At 45.5% G+C, this 19936-nt stretch overlaps 1 protein-coding gene across 3 annotated transcripts in view; it reads left to right on the forward strand.

Annotated features, from left to right (window-relative positions):
* The window catches only part of STEAP2 (STEAP2 metalloreductase), a 328022-nt gene that overhangs the window by 57165 nt on the left and 250921 nt on the right, over positions 1-19936 (forward strand). For all 3 annotated transcript variants that reach the window (XM_069648363.1, XM_069648364.1, XM_069648362.1), the window contains exon 2: positions 9535-10031. In XM_069648363.1, the coding sequence (XP_069504464.1) occupies positions 9540-10031 (492 nt within the window). In that variant the 5' untranslated portion in view covers positions 9535-9539. The remainder of the gene's footprint in view (positions 1-9534; positions 10032-19936) is intronic.

Here is a 19936-nt window from a genome sequence, read left to right on the forward strand (position 1 = left end):
TGTGGGGGAGGGAGGACGGTAGAGCCATGATTATATCGGGTGACTTGCACAACTCCAGGGTCTCCCTAGCAGCTATCTATTGTCCTAATGTGGGCCAGGTTGAATTTCTCAAAGAGGCGATGGGAGAGATAATGGCCAGGACAGAGGGGCTCCTTATACTGGTTGGAGACTTTAACATGCGGGCAAATCGGGAATTGGATCATAATGGAGGGGCCATCCCACTAGGCAGCCGAGGGGGTAGACCCCAGGGGAAATTCTGGAAGCTGATGTGGGGCTACGGGCTCGTGGACACATGGAGGGAATTGCATCTGGAGGGAAAGGGATACACCTTCTACTCAGCGGTCCATGGCACCAGAACGAGAATAGATTACCTTTTCATGGGGCACCAGAACATGAGCCGAGTGGAGTCCTGCATCATCCGCCCGGTCAGCTGGTCGGACCACGATATGGTCTGGGCAGATATTAGTGTATTGCGTCTGAAGCCGAGAGAATCCCTGTGGAAATGCAATGACCTCCTGCTAAGGGATGTGGTTTTTAAGGAGGAGATGGAGAAGGCGATCAATGAATATTTTGAACTGAATAACACGGGTGAAGTCAACATCAAGACAGTTTGGGAGGCAGCAAAGGCGACCTGGAGGGGTGTTCTGATTAGAGAGGGGGCTTCCAAAAAAAAGGACCAGGGCTCTCCTGGCTCATAGGCTACGGGCAGAGATAATAGCATTGGGGGGACCTGAAGGGAAGAGTGATGAGGAGAGGGTAAGGGACTTGGGGGATGCAAGAGAGAAAAGGCAAGAGCTGAGAGCATTGGAGATGGGGAAAATTGTAGCGGGCCTCCAACACCTGCGTCAAAGGTATTATGAAAAAGGGGATAAGGCTGACGCCATGCTGGCGGCCAAACTCCGGGGCCAACGGAGAGATAGATGGGTGTCAAGGATCTCATGCAGGGATGAGGGGACAAAAACTGATCCCGTGGGAATAGTTGAGGAATTTGCAGGGTTTTATGAGACTCTCTATGGGAGGGAAGGAGAAGTGGAGGCGGAGGCATTGTTAGCATACCTTGGAGGGGTAACATTACCTGTGATGGACCCCCCAGAGGCATCAGCCTTAGACGCCCCAATAACGAGCGCGGAGGTACTCGAGGCAATATCGGGTCTCAAGCTGGGCAGGGCCCCCCGGGAGGACGGATTCACCGCAGGCTTCTATAAGGCCTTTGGAGGCCTACTAGCAGGGTTTTTGGTAGGCCTATTCACAAATATCATGAGGACCAGGAGTGTGCCTCCGTCATTTGGCAAAGCACTGATAACAGTGATCCCAAAGGAGGGCAAAGATCCAACAGACTGCCGGTCATATAGGCCAATTTCCCTCCTGAATGTGGACGCTAAACTGTTCACCAGGATCATAGCCACGAGACTAGACAGCCATATGCCGGTACTCATCCACTCCGACCAGGTGGGCTTCATACAGGGGAGACAGGGGGCGGACACCCTCTGAAAAACCCTGCACCTCATGAGGGAAGTGGCCCCGAAGGGAGACAACCCTGTCCTGGTGGCCATCAACGCCGAAAAGGCGTTCGCCAGGGTGGACTGGGAGTTTCTACACGGAGTCCTTGTCAAACTGGGCTTTGGCGAGGGAATCAGGCGAGCCATTAAGGCCTTATACACAGACCCCTCTGCTAGAGTCACGGTAAATGGTCGCCTGTCACGAACATTCAGCCTTCAAAGGGGGACGAGGCAGGGCTGCCCCCTCTCCCCATTCCTGTTCGCCATGACCATGGAAATACTCGCGGAGTACATCAGATGTGCCCCGATGGTCCGCGGTATTGACGTTAGAGGTCGGACCTTCAAGCTCGGCCTCTATGCAGATGACATACTGCTCCACCTGAGGGAACCTACTAGTTCGGTCCCGGCTGCCGTTCGGGTTATTGAACGGTTTGGCCAATTCTCAGGCTTCAGGATGAACATAGGGAAGTCAATGATCTTCCCCTTTGCCCCAGATTCAGACAGGGACCTCACGGAATTGTCCCCCCTGGGGTTTCAAATTCGTACCAAAGGGATTAAATACCTGGGGATCAACATCGTCCGGCCCCACGAAGATCTAAGCCAGGCAAATTACCCCCCTGCTGTTTGACAACTTATTCAAAGATATGGAGACATGAGGTAAGGGGCAAATCTCGTGGATGGGAAGGATAAACGCCGTAAAGATGAACCTCCTCCCCAGGGTCCTGTACGTTTTCCAGATGCTCCCTTTAGAAGCCCCAGAAGCACTCCTTCAAGAAGCCAAAAAACGCATAACGAAATTCATATGGCAAGGCCAGAGACCCAGAATAGGTTATGAAACACTCACCTTCCCCAAGGATAGAGGGGGGGTCGGCCTCCCAGACTTACGAACTTACCACAGAGCAGCCCAGCTCAGAACCCTGGCCCCCCACCTCAGAGGATCCCAACAATGGGTCTTTCTTGAAAACTCCCTCCTGAGCCCTGTCACAGTGGGTGAGAGGTTATGGGTCCCGATGAAAAAGCTCCCAAGGAGAATTGGAGATCACCCAATACTAGTAACAATGTGGAAGGCGCTGGAGGGTAAGGGACACAGTGAGAAGGTGACCACTTGGCCCTCCCCCATGAGTCATATCTAGTCCACTCCAGTTTTAGAGGAAATCCCAGGCCATGAACACTATCAGCCCTGGTTTGACGCGGGCCTATGCAGAGTTGGTAAGTTGGTCAGGGAGGAGTCCTTTATAAGTATCCAGGAGCTTGAAGAATCCTTGTGAATAGGTAGGCTCTCCCCTCTCCTCTACCTGAGACTTAAGGGAATCTTAATGAAACCAAAACTAAAGCCCAAATTACAAAGAAAACTCACCCCAGTTGAGAAAATCTTAGATACCCATGTAGAAATGAAAGGCCTCATCTCACTCCTTTACTCGGCCGTTTTAACCCCCCGGGCGGGAACCACCAAAAGCCTCAGAGGGAAATGGGAAAGAGACTTGGGTTGTAGGATCGGAGACGGCCTCTGGGGGCGACTCTGTAGTAGATCATTTAAGACCTCGATTTCCTGCCAATACAAAACCCATGCTGTTAAACTCCTGCACAGATGGCAGTATGACCCGATCACACTCTCTAGGATGTTCCCAGACATAATCCCCCTTTGCTGGCACGGGTGTGGGGAAAGGGCAAACTATTGGCACATGTGGTGGACATGCAGGAAGGTCCAAACTTATTGGGCCAAAGTCCTCAGCTGGCTGAAAGAGGCGGGAGAAGGTGTGCTCCCACTGGACCCGATGTTGATACTGTTTGGCCTGCAGCATAAGGATGACCACTGGGAAAAATTACCGGACCTCTCACACTCCCTCCTGTTGCCAGCCAGAGCGGCTCGCACTAGAACGTGGAAGAGGCCTCCCCTCCCCACGAAGAAAGAATGGATGACGATTGCCAAAGACATATTCCTTATGGAAAGACTTACAGCGGCTTTACATGGTTCAAGCACCCAAATAGCGACAGACTGGCTGCAATTTCAAGAGGTGTTTGGCAATACATAGGCCACGTTCTGAGACCCTCAAGCGTCCATTGCCCGGCCCAAAAACGAGCCCCGACATGGAACGAATGGCCTTGGAACTTGGAAAGCCGGTTGGCCACTGGCGGAGAAAACCCGGATTGACGCTGCCTTATGCTGCATCATTTCTATAAGCAGACTGCATCGCTTGAGATACTGTGGCGGGTGGCTGGCAGGGGATGGGGTGGGAGAACAAACGCAGGGAATAATGGCCTATAGTTTGATTTGTTGAGGGCGATTGCCCAAATCCTGTCATTTTTGTACCTATGCTGTTTTCAAAAATCAATAAAAATTGAATTAAAAAAAAAAAAAGACAACCCTGTGTCACTGCACTGAAGGTGCTGTGTAACACACAGTAGAAACATGATGCCTGTGGAGTAGGTGAGGCTCCACAGTCTATGAACACAAAAATGTTAAACGCACACAGCAAAACACATGTAAGAGTGGGGAAAAAGGCTCACACTCTTACCAGGTGAAAAAAATAAATCCCAGAAATCCAGCAAAGCTGCTGAGGGACTCAGTAGGTAAGGGAAATTAGCCATTCTGGAGAATTCTCCCTAACAGGGTTCAACTTATCCCCCTTTTTATATATCGTAACTACATGCCCTGAGTGCCAAATAATTGGAAATGTTTGCTCTATTAGGATGTTTTTAAAAAGCTTATACAAATACTTCGCCCGTTGCTACGTTTTTAAAATATTCTATTACACAAATTACCGGGTCCAGGAGCCCTGGTGTTACTCTTCACAATAGTCATACAAACATCTTCCTGGTCAAACTGAATTTCCCACAGGTGTTTTGGGTCTTCTGCGCATGGCACACAGACTGTGCAACTATAAATAGTCTTAAAATGCTGCTCCCACATTTCTAACGGAATCTGGTTAGTCTGTGCCTCCACTTGTAGATTTTCTTGAGCATTGAACAATTTTCAATGGCTGGCCCCTACTTTATTAATCACAGTTTCTAGCATCATCTCCCCGTTTATTTGGTATTGCTTGTTTTGTTTATTTTCTATCAAAGCTAATAAAGATTTTATAGAAAAAAATTGAAATAAAATAACTGGTATCAATCAATTTTAATGTGCATGTTTCATTGACTGGTTCTTACAGTACTGTCGTAAACCATCTTATAAAATCACAATCATCAAATTGGAGCAATCCATTAAAGCAAAATCACACTATTTGTTACATCGGAGAAAAAGGTTCTAGACACTGATCAAGCAAGTGTTGCCAGCAGTATGAGAGCCCTTCTGCTGAGAACAAATAAGGCCAGATAACCTGTTCTATGGGATGATGCCAATTCAAGAGGGTCTTGTGATGAATCAAGGGAATGTGTCCCTTCTCCCCAAAGGGGAGTCCCCCTGCAAGGCTAGGGAGGGGAGCCCACTTCACAATTCCCTCTGTAGGGGTCGAAGCAAGTGGGACCTCCCCGGGAGAGACTCCCCTTTAAGGGACAAGGACTCCTGTTCCTGTGAGGAACTCTGGAAACCGTTACATACAATGGCATACATGGGACTCTAATACATCAAAGACTTGCAAGTCCAAAGACTTGGATGGTAAAAAAGCCAATCTATATCACTATCAAGAAGAAAGAGAATGTATCCTGTTAAATACAAGTCTCCAATCAACTGAGACGAGTACGCTAAATGGCGAGTACATGCCGAACAATGTGGAGAGAGAGTCATGCATAAGCAGATAAGGGAGGCCCCCTTCCAGCGTAACACCTGAAGGAGGCAGAGCAGAATGATCCGTGGAGCCCACTGTAAAGTCTGCAGGGGGGTTATCTGTATTCCTGCCCTCTATATGGCAGAGTAGAAGCACAAAGCTCCCCAGCCAAGGTTGTCTATTGTGGTAGCAATGGACGAGCAACCAAGGCTTGACCTCTCAGGAGGTGATGCAGGCTAGTTCTTAAGTACAGTGTGGTCCCCAAGCACCCTACAAAGGAATCCTCACACACTATGTTATGTGCTAACACAGTTCTTTATATATAAATAAGGTTCAAGATATATACATCAATTAATAACACACTTTGTACTCTGTACATATTTGCCACATTAAAATTGCCAATGTCGATGTGGTACCACACTTAGCTATTGACTCCTTTAAAATGCATCCACCGCTGACAGTTATAATGGCATACAAATCATATAACAATGTGTATCAGCATAGATTATGGGAAGGAAGACAAGTTGGGTTAAACAATGGCAGAATGGTACTTTAGCTACTAAGACGCATGTCTGTATGAGGATCACCCACACCTGGGCAACCTGTAATAGTATTAACAAGCCCAGTCCATTAATGTTTAACTAGTCTTGTTTCTTGGTTAAAATGTTCCACTACCCAATGTACTTGAGTTGGAAGAGTTTCTTCGACGGTTCGTCGACTGATCCCTCAAGAGTGAACTCCCTTTAATGCAGGAGCCACAAGGTGTCGAGATTCCTCGAAGAAATTTGAACACTGACGTCAAGACTGCAGCTTCGATCTTCGCGGTGCTCATCGCCGATCGTTCGAGGACGTCATGGGAAAATGAGGCCTACATTGCACCTCGATGTAAAGTGTTCAGTGCTGCAAAGAAGACTTGATGATGAATGTAGGCCCGGCAGCGTGTGTCGCCGTCGACTATAGGGACTCGACCCTGGCTGGATTTCAGCTCTTCACTTGTCGGCGTCTTTGTGGTCTTCGGGTGGTGGGAAACCCACCGCCGGATTTTCCTCAGTCTTCGATGACCTCGACTTTCTTCTGGCGGGACAAAGCGGTCGACGGTGATGGCAAAGGAGCCCTTCGTTCAAAATGTTCTTAGGCAAAAGGTGGAGCGCTGTGGCTCTGGTCGTCTAGCAGCACAGCGTCAAGCTGTCCCCACCTCTGGGCAACATGACTCGATGGGCTTCTAGCGGTCACAGACATCCTCTGAACCCCGGTCGACGGCAATGGACTTTGATGGCCTTGATGTCCGGGTGCTTTACTTCGTGATTCTCGGTAAACCCTTTCTCCGGTCGACAGCCTTCGGGACTGGCTTCCAGGGTACCTCGATGAAGATCAGCTTCTACACGATGTTCCCTCGTAACTCGGGGAGAGGTCTTCTAGCCAGGTTCTATCTCGGATCAGTCCTCGACAGACTCAACAGCTTTTAGATTGGGTCGAAGGAAAGCAGCAGCAATTCTTCTTCCAGCTGGGCTTCAAGGATAAGCACCTTCAAGTTTCAACATCAGCTTCTAAACAAATTGGAAAGTGAGAGGTCCCCAGATATACACATCTGTCCCTCATTCACTCTGGAGAGCCAAATTCAGTCAGCCAATAAGACAGAAGGGCATTCATGCAGGCAGGCAGCCAATAGGGTTCACAGTGCATTCGGGCCATTCACTTCCACCCAGACAAGGAATGTGGATTGGGGAAAGCATCCAGCCTTCAGCACACCACACTGCATTAATGTCAGTTTCAGGCAGGGCTGTCTCCTTCATTGTGTCACATACACAGAAACGAGACACCCATAACATGGAATGCATATTGGTCACACGCTGCATTCATCATGGTCCCACCCCAAGGGTGTACCCACAACATACAGTCACTGGGAAGGCTCCAGCCAGTCTGGAATGGACTTCCCCCACAATACCATTTATGGGTCTTCCACATAACAACCAGTCAGGGGAAGGGACTAAGTCAGGGCTTCTCAGGACTCTGTTAAAACAAGGTAACAGGTAATAGAAACCAAGAGGCCACAGGGGCCATCTTGCCTTCTGTCAGGAATCCACTGATTCCTATGGCTTGCCCTGGGTATCCCAAAATGTCAAATTCAGGATGGAGCTGCCACCAGCCCTGCTCTGTGGCCCACACAGGTGCCCACAAACATACACTAGGGGTATAGGGTTGTACCCCTACCCATGGGTGCCATAAGGGTATCCCAAGTGTCTCTGTTAACCACAACCAAAAAGAGGTAGAGCTGAACACAGAACACAGATGATAAAGGGAATATAGGACAAGGGCATGGCAGCCCTGTCCCTCCATTGCATTTCCAGCATCACACCCACAACATTCAAGCTTGTGCTGGATAGAAAGGGGAGACGCCATAGACACAGTTATCCCAGACGTGAGAAGCAGAGAGGGCTGGAGCCTAAAACAACGTGGGGGTTGTGACCATGAGTTATATGTGGTGGGCAGGTGGCCCTCAAACCAATGCCGATACCATCTCGAGAACAAAGCAGCAATCAACCTGGTTATCTAAAGAAACACTGGGATGCCACGGAAACAAGAGAATCCAAGGAAGAGGGCACCGGCAAGAGTGAGACGACAGCAACCAGACGGGCACAGAGCCCGGAGACATTCCTCTACATTGTTGAAGGTAACAAGGAAAACGGGAAGACCGTGAAGCCAAAACAGAATCATTATACAGTTGAAAAAACTCGTGCCAGTAGAAATAAAAGTTGAATACAAAACTGATGCCTTTATGTAAGAAAGAATAGCACTGAAATCCCTAAGAGGGAGAGAAAGCAACCTTGGATATCACTACCCTGGGAAAAGAGGAACATACTCAAGCCTTCAACACAGAAAGAAGGGAACATAAGAGAAGTAGAATGTTTTGAATGGAACTACAGAGAAGTCACCAAAGTATATACTTCGATTGTATTGAAGGTTTGCTTTGGAGCAGTACCTTGGCCCTACCTAAATGAGTACCTGTGACAGTAATTCGGTATGAACTGGGAATTGTTTCCCTTAACGTGAGAGTCTTGTGGAAATGTTTGAAGCTCTGTGAAAAGTTTGTTGAATTCCCCCCCCCACCCCCTCACAATAGCTCTACGAATCCTTTGGAACGGATGTAACTAAGATAGATAAGATAGATGACTCACTCGTAGCTATTTGTGACATCCAGTTGAGGAAAGTGTATAAAACATCAAGGAAAGAAATTCTTCAGTACGAGAAAGGGTTAATCTCATGAAGGAGCTGCATGAACTGATATAGCAAGTAACTATAGACTATTGAAAGATTAACTATTAGCAAGAAACCCATAGACTGATACTTCTTGTTTCTTCAGGAAAAGGGAGACATTCTCCTGACATTAGTTAATTTAGAATAGTGGTATGGCTAGTTAGATTAGTTTTGGAGAGTGGACTTAATACATTGTACGTTCGCAGACTACTGATGAGCACCCTAATTAGATATATAGGTAGGGAACATCTCATCACCAGGAAAGTTAGGCTTCATTTTAATTTCTTTAATACAACACTTGGAACATGTCCTGTTTGTCTGCGTTCTTCTTCTGAATCTCCAGTCTATAATCCTGTTTTAACTTTCTATGCCAAACCCATCTGCATATCAATCTTCTCTCTCCTACCCCCCTTTCTGTAAATCAGTGTTTGTGCTCACTTGCACAAGATGGGTACTTTTTTATTTTGAGCACATATGCAAGCCATTTCAGTATGGGTAAGTAAGTAGGATTGCTGCCTTTGTTTGATCAAGGATGCGTAGGCTATATTACTAGAAGCTATTGACTACAGATATTTATGACTGGGACATCTGTGAATGTTGCTGACAGCTACAACAGTAAAAATCAGACTTGGACGACTTGAGAAGAGGTCCAAGATAAAAAGAAAGTAAGGATACAAGACAAAAAGAGCAAGCTACTAATTTACCTCTTCCTGGGAGTAGTAGGAAGGTAAGCATAGACTGCCGCTCATTTGAACCTTCTTGTCACTTGTGAGGCTTCACCCTTTGATGGAGAACAGCTCAGTTGATTGCCATGGCCTGACATGAAGATGCACTAGCATAGTGCGTGCGTCACACAGTCTTGTTCATTGTTGTCCTGATCATATCCTTTCTCTGTGGCAACAGCTAGATTGCAACTTGACGCATGAATACAGTGAACCCTGCCTTCTTTGATATATCTGTGTCTGTATACGGATAGCAATTCTATGCTTTTCTGTAATTACAATGAAATGAAGTTTTAACAATGTGGTAATCGCTGTTTATGTTTTTCTTCCCTTCTGAAATTGTTCTAGGAATCATGGAATCAATCTCTATGATGGGAAGCCCCAAGAGTCTTCACAAAACGTGTCTGCCAAATGGTGTCAATTGCATAAGAGGGACAAAAAGGATGACAATTGGCATACTGGGCAGTGGAGACTTTGCCAAATCATTGACCATTAGACTTATTAGATGTGGGTACCACATTGTGCTGGGAAGCAGGGACCCAAAACGGGCTTCAGAGTTTCTTCCACATGTTGTTGATGTGACTCACCATGAAGATGCTGTAACAAAATCCAGCATTATATTTCTGGCTATACATCGAGAAAACTATGCTTCGTTATGGGACCTCAAACATCTACTTGTTGGAAAAATCTTAATCGATGTTAGTAATAACATGAAAGTAGACCAGTATCCTGAATCAAACGCGGAGTATCTAGCCTCACTGTTTCCTGATTGCTTTGTAGTCAAAGGATTCAATGTAGTTTCGTCATGGGACCTACAGTTGGGACCAAAAGATGCCAGCAGGCAGGTGAGTCGTTTGTTTACTAAACAAGTTGTTGGCTTTCGATAGAACTGCAGGCCTTGCAAACCTGGCTTCCTTAGTTGACGTGGACTTTTTGTATTCAATCTTCATTTGCTGTGTTAAAGCGATTTAAACTGAGTGGCACTTGGCACAGGGATCTCTCGGTAGAGGTAATACATTCCCTGCTGACCTCTCAGGTGATGATTTTGAGGCACTCTAATGAGTGCCCCTCTTACAAGAGGATTGTGTAATGTAAACAACTGGTAACTTTAGATGGCAAAGTTGGTGCAAAATCAGAGTCTACCACAGTGATCGCCAATGGATCTACGTTGAAAAACTGAATCCCAAAAGCTTGAGTTACAAAATTGCAAAGCCCACTTGTTTGCATTTCTAACACAAGCTTTTAGGACTTTGTTTATCCCCGCTGTGCATTTAATGTATGTGAGGGTCACCCCTGCAAGCCCCGCAGCCCATAATACCAAACTAGGAGAGCGTGGGACACCACCGCAACCCCTGCTCCCCTTGTCCGGTACTATGTGCTTCAGTCTTTTTTACCATGCGAATGTGTACAAAATGTGCATTCAGCTTTTTCTTCCCGACATTTTTGATGGAAACAATCCCCAACATGTAGTTCAGGAGCAACATGTTGCTCTCCTGACCCTAAAATGTTGCTCGCCAGTTGCTGTGGGCTATTGTGTGGAGGCCAAAAATAAGGGCATACAGGGAAGAGACATCAATGGCAATGAACCCCGAGCCAGGACTGTACTGGGAGGTATTATATTCTATGTGTAAAACCCCACCCATTTCAGTGTGGGAGTTACTTATATAGAAATATGGGGGATTCATAAGTGAAAGGTCAGTCCTGTTTTTATGTCTGCTGCCTTTCTCTTCCTTGGCCCGGGGGAGGACTTGGTATGAGCCACCCGCAGGGGGATTGGTAGTGTAGATGAGGAGATCCTGGCAAAAATCCTGTCACTGACTCCCCGCTCTGGGGAACAGGTGGACAGTACTATCGTTGTACAAAACAGCAGCCTAGCTCGGGCTGGAGGGAGAGAGAGGCGTCCTGAGACGCAGGCAGAGCCCACAAGGTCCACAGAGGGCAGCACCGTGCCGGTCCATGCTCTCCCCTCCATCAGGGTTGAGGCAGCATGCATCGAGAGCGGTGTGCAGCCCAGCTCAGGCTGGGAGCGCCCGTGAGTTTGTGCAGTTTGGGTCTGTCGTAGCTGATGGTAGTGTTTCCGTCCCCTTGCAGTGACTGGAGATAGGAAAAGTACTAGGAAAAGTATACTGAGCTGGCTACTTTGTAGCCCCCCACTGGATCTATAAGAGCCTTGTTTGTGTCCCAGCTCTTGCAGCCACGTTGATGGATTATGTCAATTTCTTGCTTACTTTATAACTGAAGAGAAACGTCAGAGAGTGTAACAGGTATAGGGGATAGCAAGGTATTGTGGAGACTTCAGTCCGCAACAGGCTCCCGGTTAGTTATAGAGTGAGGGGTTACATTACAATAGACTGGTGGGGCTAGGGTCGCAGGTATAGGCCCTCTTGGTCTTACTGCGGTTCAGTGGAAGAGAGATTAGATGGGCAGCTCTTGTCATCTAAAAGCACGCCCCAGGCATCCCGCCTGTCTTGGCACCTCAGGAGAGGGCCTAGATGTTCGCCGGCATTTGAGGGGGAAGTGTCCTGACGTAAAAAGTGTTTATCTAGCAAATGTGACCAAATCACACTCGCATATGCCATTCATGAAGTAAAAAGTGCTTATTTAACAAATGTGACCAATGTACGCTCGTAGGTGCCGCTCATGTAGTAAAAAGTGTTTATTTAACAAACGTGACCAAATCACGCTCGCATATGCCACTTATGAACTAACAAGTGTTTATTTAACAACTGCGACCAAGGCACGCTCACAGGTGGGCCCAATGTGTGCAAAGCACCCCATGAAGTGAAAGAGGGCTAAATGGTGTATTGTATAATACCACGCTCACCCATGTTCCCCAAGAAGTAAAGAAGGGTTATTTATTTAAGCGCAAAATCTTTCCAGCAAGTACCTCACAAGTAGTAAAAAAGGGTTGGCCAGGTACCGTATTAGAGTGATCCATGTTATTGCAACATGTGAATGAGTGTTGAGGTTATTAGTATTGACATATTACGCTCTCACCAAACAGGCTACCAGTAATGTAAAGTGTTAGAGTCCCGACACGTGTACGTTTAAGTGCTAGTCCAAGTTGTTATTGGTTGCAAAGCAGATGATCACTAATCAAATGTGCTACATAATGTGCTGGGGTTCTCCCATCTGAAGGGAGCCCATTATGAGTTTAATACAAATGAAACTGTAGTTAAGTCATTAGTTATCCTATTGTAAAGGGTATTGCATCCTCCAGTGTCATACTGGTATAAATATGACATACACCCATAGGAGACCAAATTAAGAATGTAAACAAAAAATTATAAGACTGTTCCACCATTGTAATACTGTGTAAATGATCCACTATATAACCTGTGAATCCTGAATTGTGTTTATTGTGCTTTAAGATGGAGTTGAACTCCATCAAAATTTTACCAGGCTTTGACTCTTTATTTGACCTGGTGCAAAACATAGGGCAGCTGCCCAGTGGGGCTGGACAGCCCATAAAGCAAGTATTAGACCCCCCCTTGGGTCCGCATTCGCACATGTATGCCGTAAGGTGTAGAATCCCTCTCTCAGGACTCCTACAGGTAGCTACTCTCGCCATTCCCCTTTTTCCCTTGGGATGAGCCACCTTACATATTATTGCACACAGTGATGACACGCAGCCTCATCTTCATGTAGGGCTGTTTATTAAGTACAGCAAAATTGTATGGTCTCATCTCATCAAGTAGTGGACATCAGTAGACAGTCAACAGACACCCATCCTTCAACCAGGCCTCTCTGTTCATCATGGAACCCTTCTCTGGCCAGCAGGTGAAAGTTCCATGATGTCATAGGCATGTATGCTTAGGGAGAGAAATGTAGGATAGCCAATCAGCCTGCTCTACTTACCAAGCATGGCATACTGTTAGTTGTCAAAGCATTAGCTGTGGAGGCATCAGCAGGGTGGTCTGAGTGGTGGGGAAGGCCAGTTGGTTACAGAGAGCAAGGGGGTGGCTGCAGAGATCAATTACTGAGGTCAGTCTCATCTGAAGACCAGAGAGATGAAGAGAACCTGAAGCACAGAAATTAGACTCACCTTGTCATCCACATAAATACCCATTGTATTGCTGCTGTCATCGGAAGTAAAAACAAAACCCCACTGAACCACCCACACTTATTGAGAGAGCCCCAGTCTTAGCACTGTAATGTTTCAAGGCCACTTGAAACTCTGGTAGACTATGAGGTGCACCATTGGTTGGATCAAGTGCACAATCTGTGAAGAAAATTTCGTAGCCAACTGAGCCTTCCACTGCAACACTGAGGTAGAGTGAAGTGATTAGTTGCCAAAACTTGGCAAATGAATAGAAAGAAAACAAGTGACTTAAACGCCCAACAGTCAATGAAGTTCCAGTGAGCTTCTTTAATACATCGAAGATTCACGTTTGTTGCCAGAATGCAATTGCCCAAAATGTTCCACACTAATTGCATCAACTCTGTGAAGTGCATTAATGGGAAAAATAATCAAACCAAATTTCCATGTTTGTGTTCTAGTGAAATTTGCCAACTTCTGTTCCTTTGTACAGCTGGTATTTGCATATTGGACAAAGAAGTAGAATGCACCGCCAAACATTCCTTCTTAAAGAATTTGCTTATGCCAATTTCTTTACATGTGTAGTTTGTGGGCCCCATGCATAATGTGTCACAAATATTGATGGCAACATCATCACAGTAGCTAAGGAGGTAAACACTTTAGGTGTATACATTGCCTCCTCGCTATCTTTAATAAGGCATGTCAATGCTATAGCCTCCTCAGCAGCCTACATCTCCAAATTGATCTATCAGACCTTTCTGTCCACAGACCACTGCATCACCCTTGCCAGAGCACTTATCCTATCATGGATCGATAATTGCAACTGCCTCTTTGCTGGCTCCAGTGCCGAAACATCAACAAATTACAAATAGTACAAAGCAATGCTATCAGAGCAGCCCTCAACATCCCCAAACATGTGCACATCTCCACAGCCAGATGCAACATCCACTGGCTTCCGATCCGAGATCAGATTAAACTCAAAACCTCTCTACCTTACGCACAAATGCCTCTCTAACAGCGCACCAGCATACCTTGCAAGCCGAGTCTCAAACTCAATCCATCAGACCCACCCGCTCTACCAACACTGGCCACGTCACCATCCTTTGGTTCAATCGACAAAAAGCGGGCGGCTCCAGCTTCCGGTGATTGCGGCCAAACATTGGAACTCCATGCCTGTGGCCCCGAGGACAGACCCATTAATATGGTCCTTTCAGAGAGGCTTCAAAACCTGACTCTTCGCCCAAAACTTCAACTAACTCATGGCTGGTTGTAACACTGACAGTTAACAACTTTTATCCATCCAAGTCTGGTTTTATTTGCTACCACCTACTGCGGACCCAGGGATAGAACCTGTGTTACTACGTGTCATCTTGCTTCCAAGGCGAGCACCTTGCCCCTGAACTATCCTCCCGAGACTACGCTGTATTGTTACCCCTGTATTACTGTAACTGTTACCCCTGTGACCTAAGTATGCTATGTCTGTAACCTTTCCTGATGCACGGAGCTACTGTAACCGACTTCTTAAGCAAAAGCGCCTAAATGCCTCTGGGTTATGTGCCCTATATAAATGACCAAATAAATAAATGTTACATATTCCTTGTATTGCAGTGTCCTGGTAGAACATTTCTCATTGTATTGCTTTTCTGGCATGCGGCTAATTGGCATTTAAGGTGAATGAGTACCAAATTATGCATGATTATTAATTAGTGTAGCTACCAATTGCAATTCACTTAAGTTACTAAAAACATTTTTTGGATGAGATGCTTACGGCTTCTAAATGCTGTAAGTACAGATATTACACAATGTAATTTACTGAATTCATCAACCCCAAAAGATGAATGGCTAAGTCGACCCGGCTACAGGCTTGAACTTCCAAAGTGCAGGCTGACCCATTCTCAAGGGTGAGCACCTAGCACGTGAGGTATACAACCGTAAACATATAATGTGCACAATATCAAGGAAAACCTCCACCCCTTCTGTTGTCTTGAAAGGTTCCAGGTTGTGAACAATGTTGCTGGACAACTAACGTGCTTAAAAATACACCACTTACAACTGTATTTCCGAGAGGATTGCTGGGGGAAAGAGTACCTGAATTAATCAGAAAAATGTTCTTTCGAATCCTAATCACTTGGCTTCAACTGTACAGACTTGTAGTGCTTTAAAAAGCACTATTTGCGACTATATTTCACAGGAATTATTAGGTGGATAGCCCCCTACCCCACCCAAAGCATGGTTGAAATGATCTTTAAATTCTACCATTTTCTGTCCAGTGTTACACATCCTGTGCTCCAAAAAAAGCAACATTTTCCACTAAGGAATCTGACAATTTTTTGGGGGTGGGGGCAAAATAGGCTTTTATGTTTTGGATTAAATGTTACCGTTCAAACGTGCTTAAAATTCAGCATTTGCCATTACATCGCTTAAAAATGGCCTGTGAGAGAATTCCTAGCACATATTTTATGTCTCCCAGTGTTGAATAATGTTGCTGTCCTCGTGCCTAAAAATAAACCGTTGCCACTTAATTTATACTAAACATTGTATTTCTATACCAATTGAATGTCAAATGATGCTAAAAGCCATTATGAATTGCCTGGGTAGACTTGCATCTGGATGAGATTACTATTCAGTACTGTTCGTTCACTTGTGCCATTGTCAGCATTGAGTTTAGCACAGTTACGATTTGTATTGCAATCATTTTACCACCAAATGAATGCCGATGAATTCCATCAAAGTACTGAAGTTGCTCGCCATTCCATGTGACACACATATGTTGCTCATTGCTAACATAAGGTTGGGGACCCCTGGTCTAGCAGAAGGTGAGCTTTAAAGAGCTGGGGCAGGTGGAATAACAGTAGTGCAGAAGGGCCCACAAGGCTACCCCTGAAATGCCTTGTATTATGTGACAAGACTGTAGGTGTGTGTTGAGGGGCGGGCCAACTGTGATTATGAAGGCCGTTTGTGACCATAAGCGCAACTCTAATTACCCCTGCCTGTGAAGCACAAAATAGATCCTGGTGGTGGCATGTCCCTGCAGTCCCTGATGCGGTGTCATACAGGGTCCGAAAGCAGCATTTCCTAGCAGTGCCTGCTCCACCACAGAACAAAGCTTATCAGCAGCCCCTCAGATGCATGCCTGGCTGCACAGAGCTCTCTGGTTGTTCCAAGCCTGGCGCTCAGTAGCTCATTTAGTAGTTGTGTTTTGCAAGGAAGATAAATTGTATTGAAAACTAGCCGGAATTGCAAAGACAGTCTTCTGGTTTATCAAGCAAGAACTGAATAATCCTGACAAGCATTTTGAAGAGTGATATATTTTGCTGAACAATCAAACAGTTCAAGTGCCAAGTGAAAGACTTTTGGAATAACAAGAACTGTGCATTACATTTTAAATAGAGCTTGGCTATTGAAAGGTACTGTTCTGACTTGAACTTTGGTTTGGAAAATCCTGAATTAATCTTGGGGAAGGGGACCCGACCTTGGTTACAAGGATACATGTGTATAGAATGTATCTTTGAATACTATGTTATTGAGTTTAACCTGCCATATGATACCTGTATGATTTGTTGTATAAGTGTGCGGGACGGATATCTTTTCAGAGTGTTTGCATTAGTCTTAGTTGGATAGGTAGGGAATTCCTTGTCAGGTTAAAGAAAGTATCCCTCTTTTATTATTTAAATAAAATTGCTACTTGTGGAAAAACTATATCTACTTGTCTGCTTGACGTTTCTGACCCCTCACAACTATACATGTATTTTTGCACTCATCACTTAAGTCTGCATTTATCTAGCACCATATATGCACAATCGCATACACCATAATAAAATGTTCTCATCATTGCTCCCTTTTTTCTGTTTCTACATGCATATATACACCTTACTATCCATATGCTGTGTTACAACACAACACTGAAAATGTTTCCAGGCAGATCTAGTTATATGAGTGTTGGAATTGAAATAATATTATGCCTCCTATCGCAGTAATTGAATGTGTATTGGTCTAAAATATCATGTAAATAGACTCCGCGGTAAGGTCTTGACCTTAACGAAAAGTAATGTAGGTCGCCATCTTGGATTCAGCCGCCATTTTAGGTTCTCTTGTAATGTGGAAGTCACCCTGAACATCAAAATGGAGGCTGAATGACATTCTGAGTGAGATTCTGGCCGTTCTGACCTCCGCACACACGAATAATTAATATGCCTGCAGGCCACTTGTCGGGGTCGTGAACTGAGACCTTGTCCTATTACTGACCTATGTGTAAATGAACAACTGCATCAGCGGAACTGATCAAAATGCATACATTATAGGATTGACCTGGCAAGGAACCCTAGGCCTGATCCCATGAATGGTTAACCCGCGAGGAGGTTGGCCAAGGGCTGGATAAAGGATATAAAAGCCCAAGTATTCCAAATGTACGGTCTCTCTGCTAATGCATCGAACCCTCGTTGAAGTTTGTTACGTTACTCTGAGAGCCGAATAGCTATCCGTTTGTCAATTGACTTTGGTAACTGTTGTAGCTTTTAAATAAAGCACTTGTATGTCCTTTGTAACCTGTGTTTGTGTGTTTCTTTCGGGCTTCCCAGCCTCATATCAATTTTTATGTTTTCACAGTTGGCGCCCGAATGCGGACCCTCAAGATTGATGCCGGATCATTGAAGGTTGACGCAGACTATTGAACCGGGATCGGACGGTGTGATTTTGCGGGCCCGACCGAACGAGACGCGATACCTCGGCAGCGCTGCACGATCCGATCCTTGGACGATAGTCGTGTGGTCTGACACGGCATCTTGACGAGGGTCCATTTTTGAGGCGGGCAGATTTGTCGAAACCACCAAACACAAGGTAAAATTTGTTAGGTAAGTTCTTTGATAAACCGTACGGTCCTCCTTAGGTTTGGTCAGGTGCAGTCGTGACCCGGCTCTTAATTTAACCCTGACAATTTGAATTTGGCGTTTTGTATCTGCAGACACAATTATTGACCAGGTAACACCAATTTTTTGTGGAATGCCTGGGAAATTGTCTAGCTGCTTTAGGGCTCTGTTCCGCAGCGATCGACAATCTTTGGAATTTAGCCACCCGGCACCACAGGAGGGGTCGCCGGCATGTACTATGTACTGTAAGTATGGCATTGGTAGTATAGTATTTAATGATATTTGGCACAGACAAATGCCTCCGAATTTCAGTGGCCAATCAATGGCAGTTTTGCGATCTCCCGTATTGAATACCTAGAATCGGTCTTGCTAAAAAAGAAGGCTAGACCTGCAGCCTTTGATGTTTTACAGAATTGGAAAAAAGAAGCGTTACAGCAGCTTAAAAGTAGGGATAAACATGCACGCCGTCATAAAACAAATGCCGAAAAAGCGTTGTTATATGATAAAGAAAAACATTCAGAATCAGTTAAAAATATGCATAGGGCTTTTTCACTTGGAATCCAGAAAATGTACCCCTCTAAAGATTTTCATGTTTCCGAAGAATTTATTGAAAAATTGTTAAACGAACGCAGGCCTGGTGCCTCTGCGCCACCTCCGTATGATCCTTTCTTGGGCGCTCTGCCCATTCCTGCTGTTGTTCCTGCTGTCATTCCTGTTCCCCCTGTACAACCTATTGTTCCTATTCCTCTAGTTGTTGTTCCTCCACCTATCGGACCGCCCCTTCCTCCTGCGCCGATAGTTGCACCTTTATTAAATTTACCTGCACCTCCGCTCCCGAGTGGTCCCGTATTGACTGAAGTTGATCAAGGTGCAGGATCAAAGATCGTCACTCGTAATACTGTTTCTGCAGATAAGAAACAGGAATTGTTTGCATGGGCTAAGCACTGTATGGAGAAAGGTGATCAAGTTAATGTTTCCTCCACATTATCTAATTTGAACAGTTTTCCCGAGAAAAATGTTTTTATCGAAGGTTTGGGGACTCATTTATGTGTGATTTGGGGTAGATTACAAAATTCGGATCTTCCACAAGGGGTAAGAGATCTAAATGCTTTGGCACTTTCGAGGGACACAGAGCAGAAAGTATATGGTCATGTTGAAAGATTGTTTGAGTATAGGAAGGACTTTGAAAAGTCACGAGATGAGGATGACGAAGACGATAGTATGTATGTACAGAAACGGTTCCTTCCGTGTCGTAGATCGGCACCTGAGGAAGTACGAATTTGTACCAAAGATGCGATTTGATGGATCTCTGATTCATCGATTCCGCCAGATGAAGTATATGACACGTATAGTCAGTATACAGTAGAAATGCAAAGAAAGGTAATTCAGGTAATGGTACAGTACCTGCAAGAAGAATGTGTAAGAAAGAAGGTTAGTTGCCCCATAGAATTGTTGGGGATTTGTAAAAGGGCTTTTTCGCCCGACACTTCTTCGGCTGCCTTAGCGCTGGACCTGGCTCTGTTGCTTAGTAAGCGGCCGAAGGTACCTATATCTCAGTTGCCTATGAGAGAGGTTCCTCCGACCTTTGTCCCAAAGGTTGAGATTCCCGCCAACGCTGGGACTGGTGCACCCACTGTGGATATCCATGCACATTATGTATCGCAATTCGTTCACGTCCCGTTTTCACGACAGGAAGTGAACACTATTAGACAATCAGTTCCCGATATCGGGAAAAACCTGACGGGGTTTTACAAAGAGATAGAGTACGTCTTGCAGTCCTCTGTGTTCACCTTAAGTGATATTGACTTGCTATTCCCTGTACTCCTACCCGTAGATGTATGGAAGC

Source organism: Ambystoma mexicanum, chromosome 2q (genome assembly GCF_040938575.1).
Source record: "Ambystoma mexicanum isolate Mex_15411 chromosome 2q, UKY_AmexF1_1, whole genome shotgun sequence".
Taxonomy (NCBI): domain Eukaryota; kingdom Metazoa; phylum Chordata; class Amphibia; order Caudata; family Ambystomatidae; genus Ambystoma; species Ambystoma mexicanum.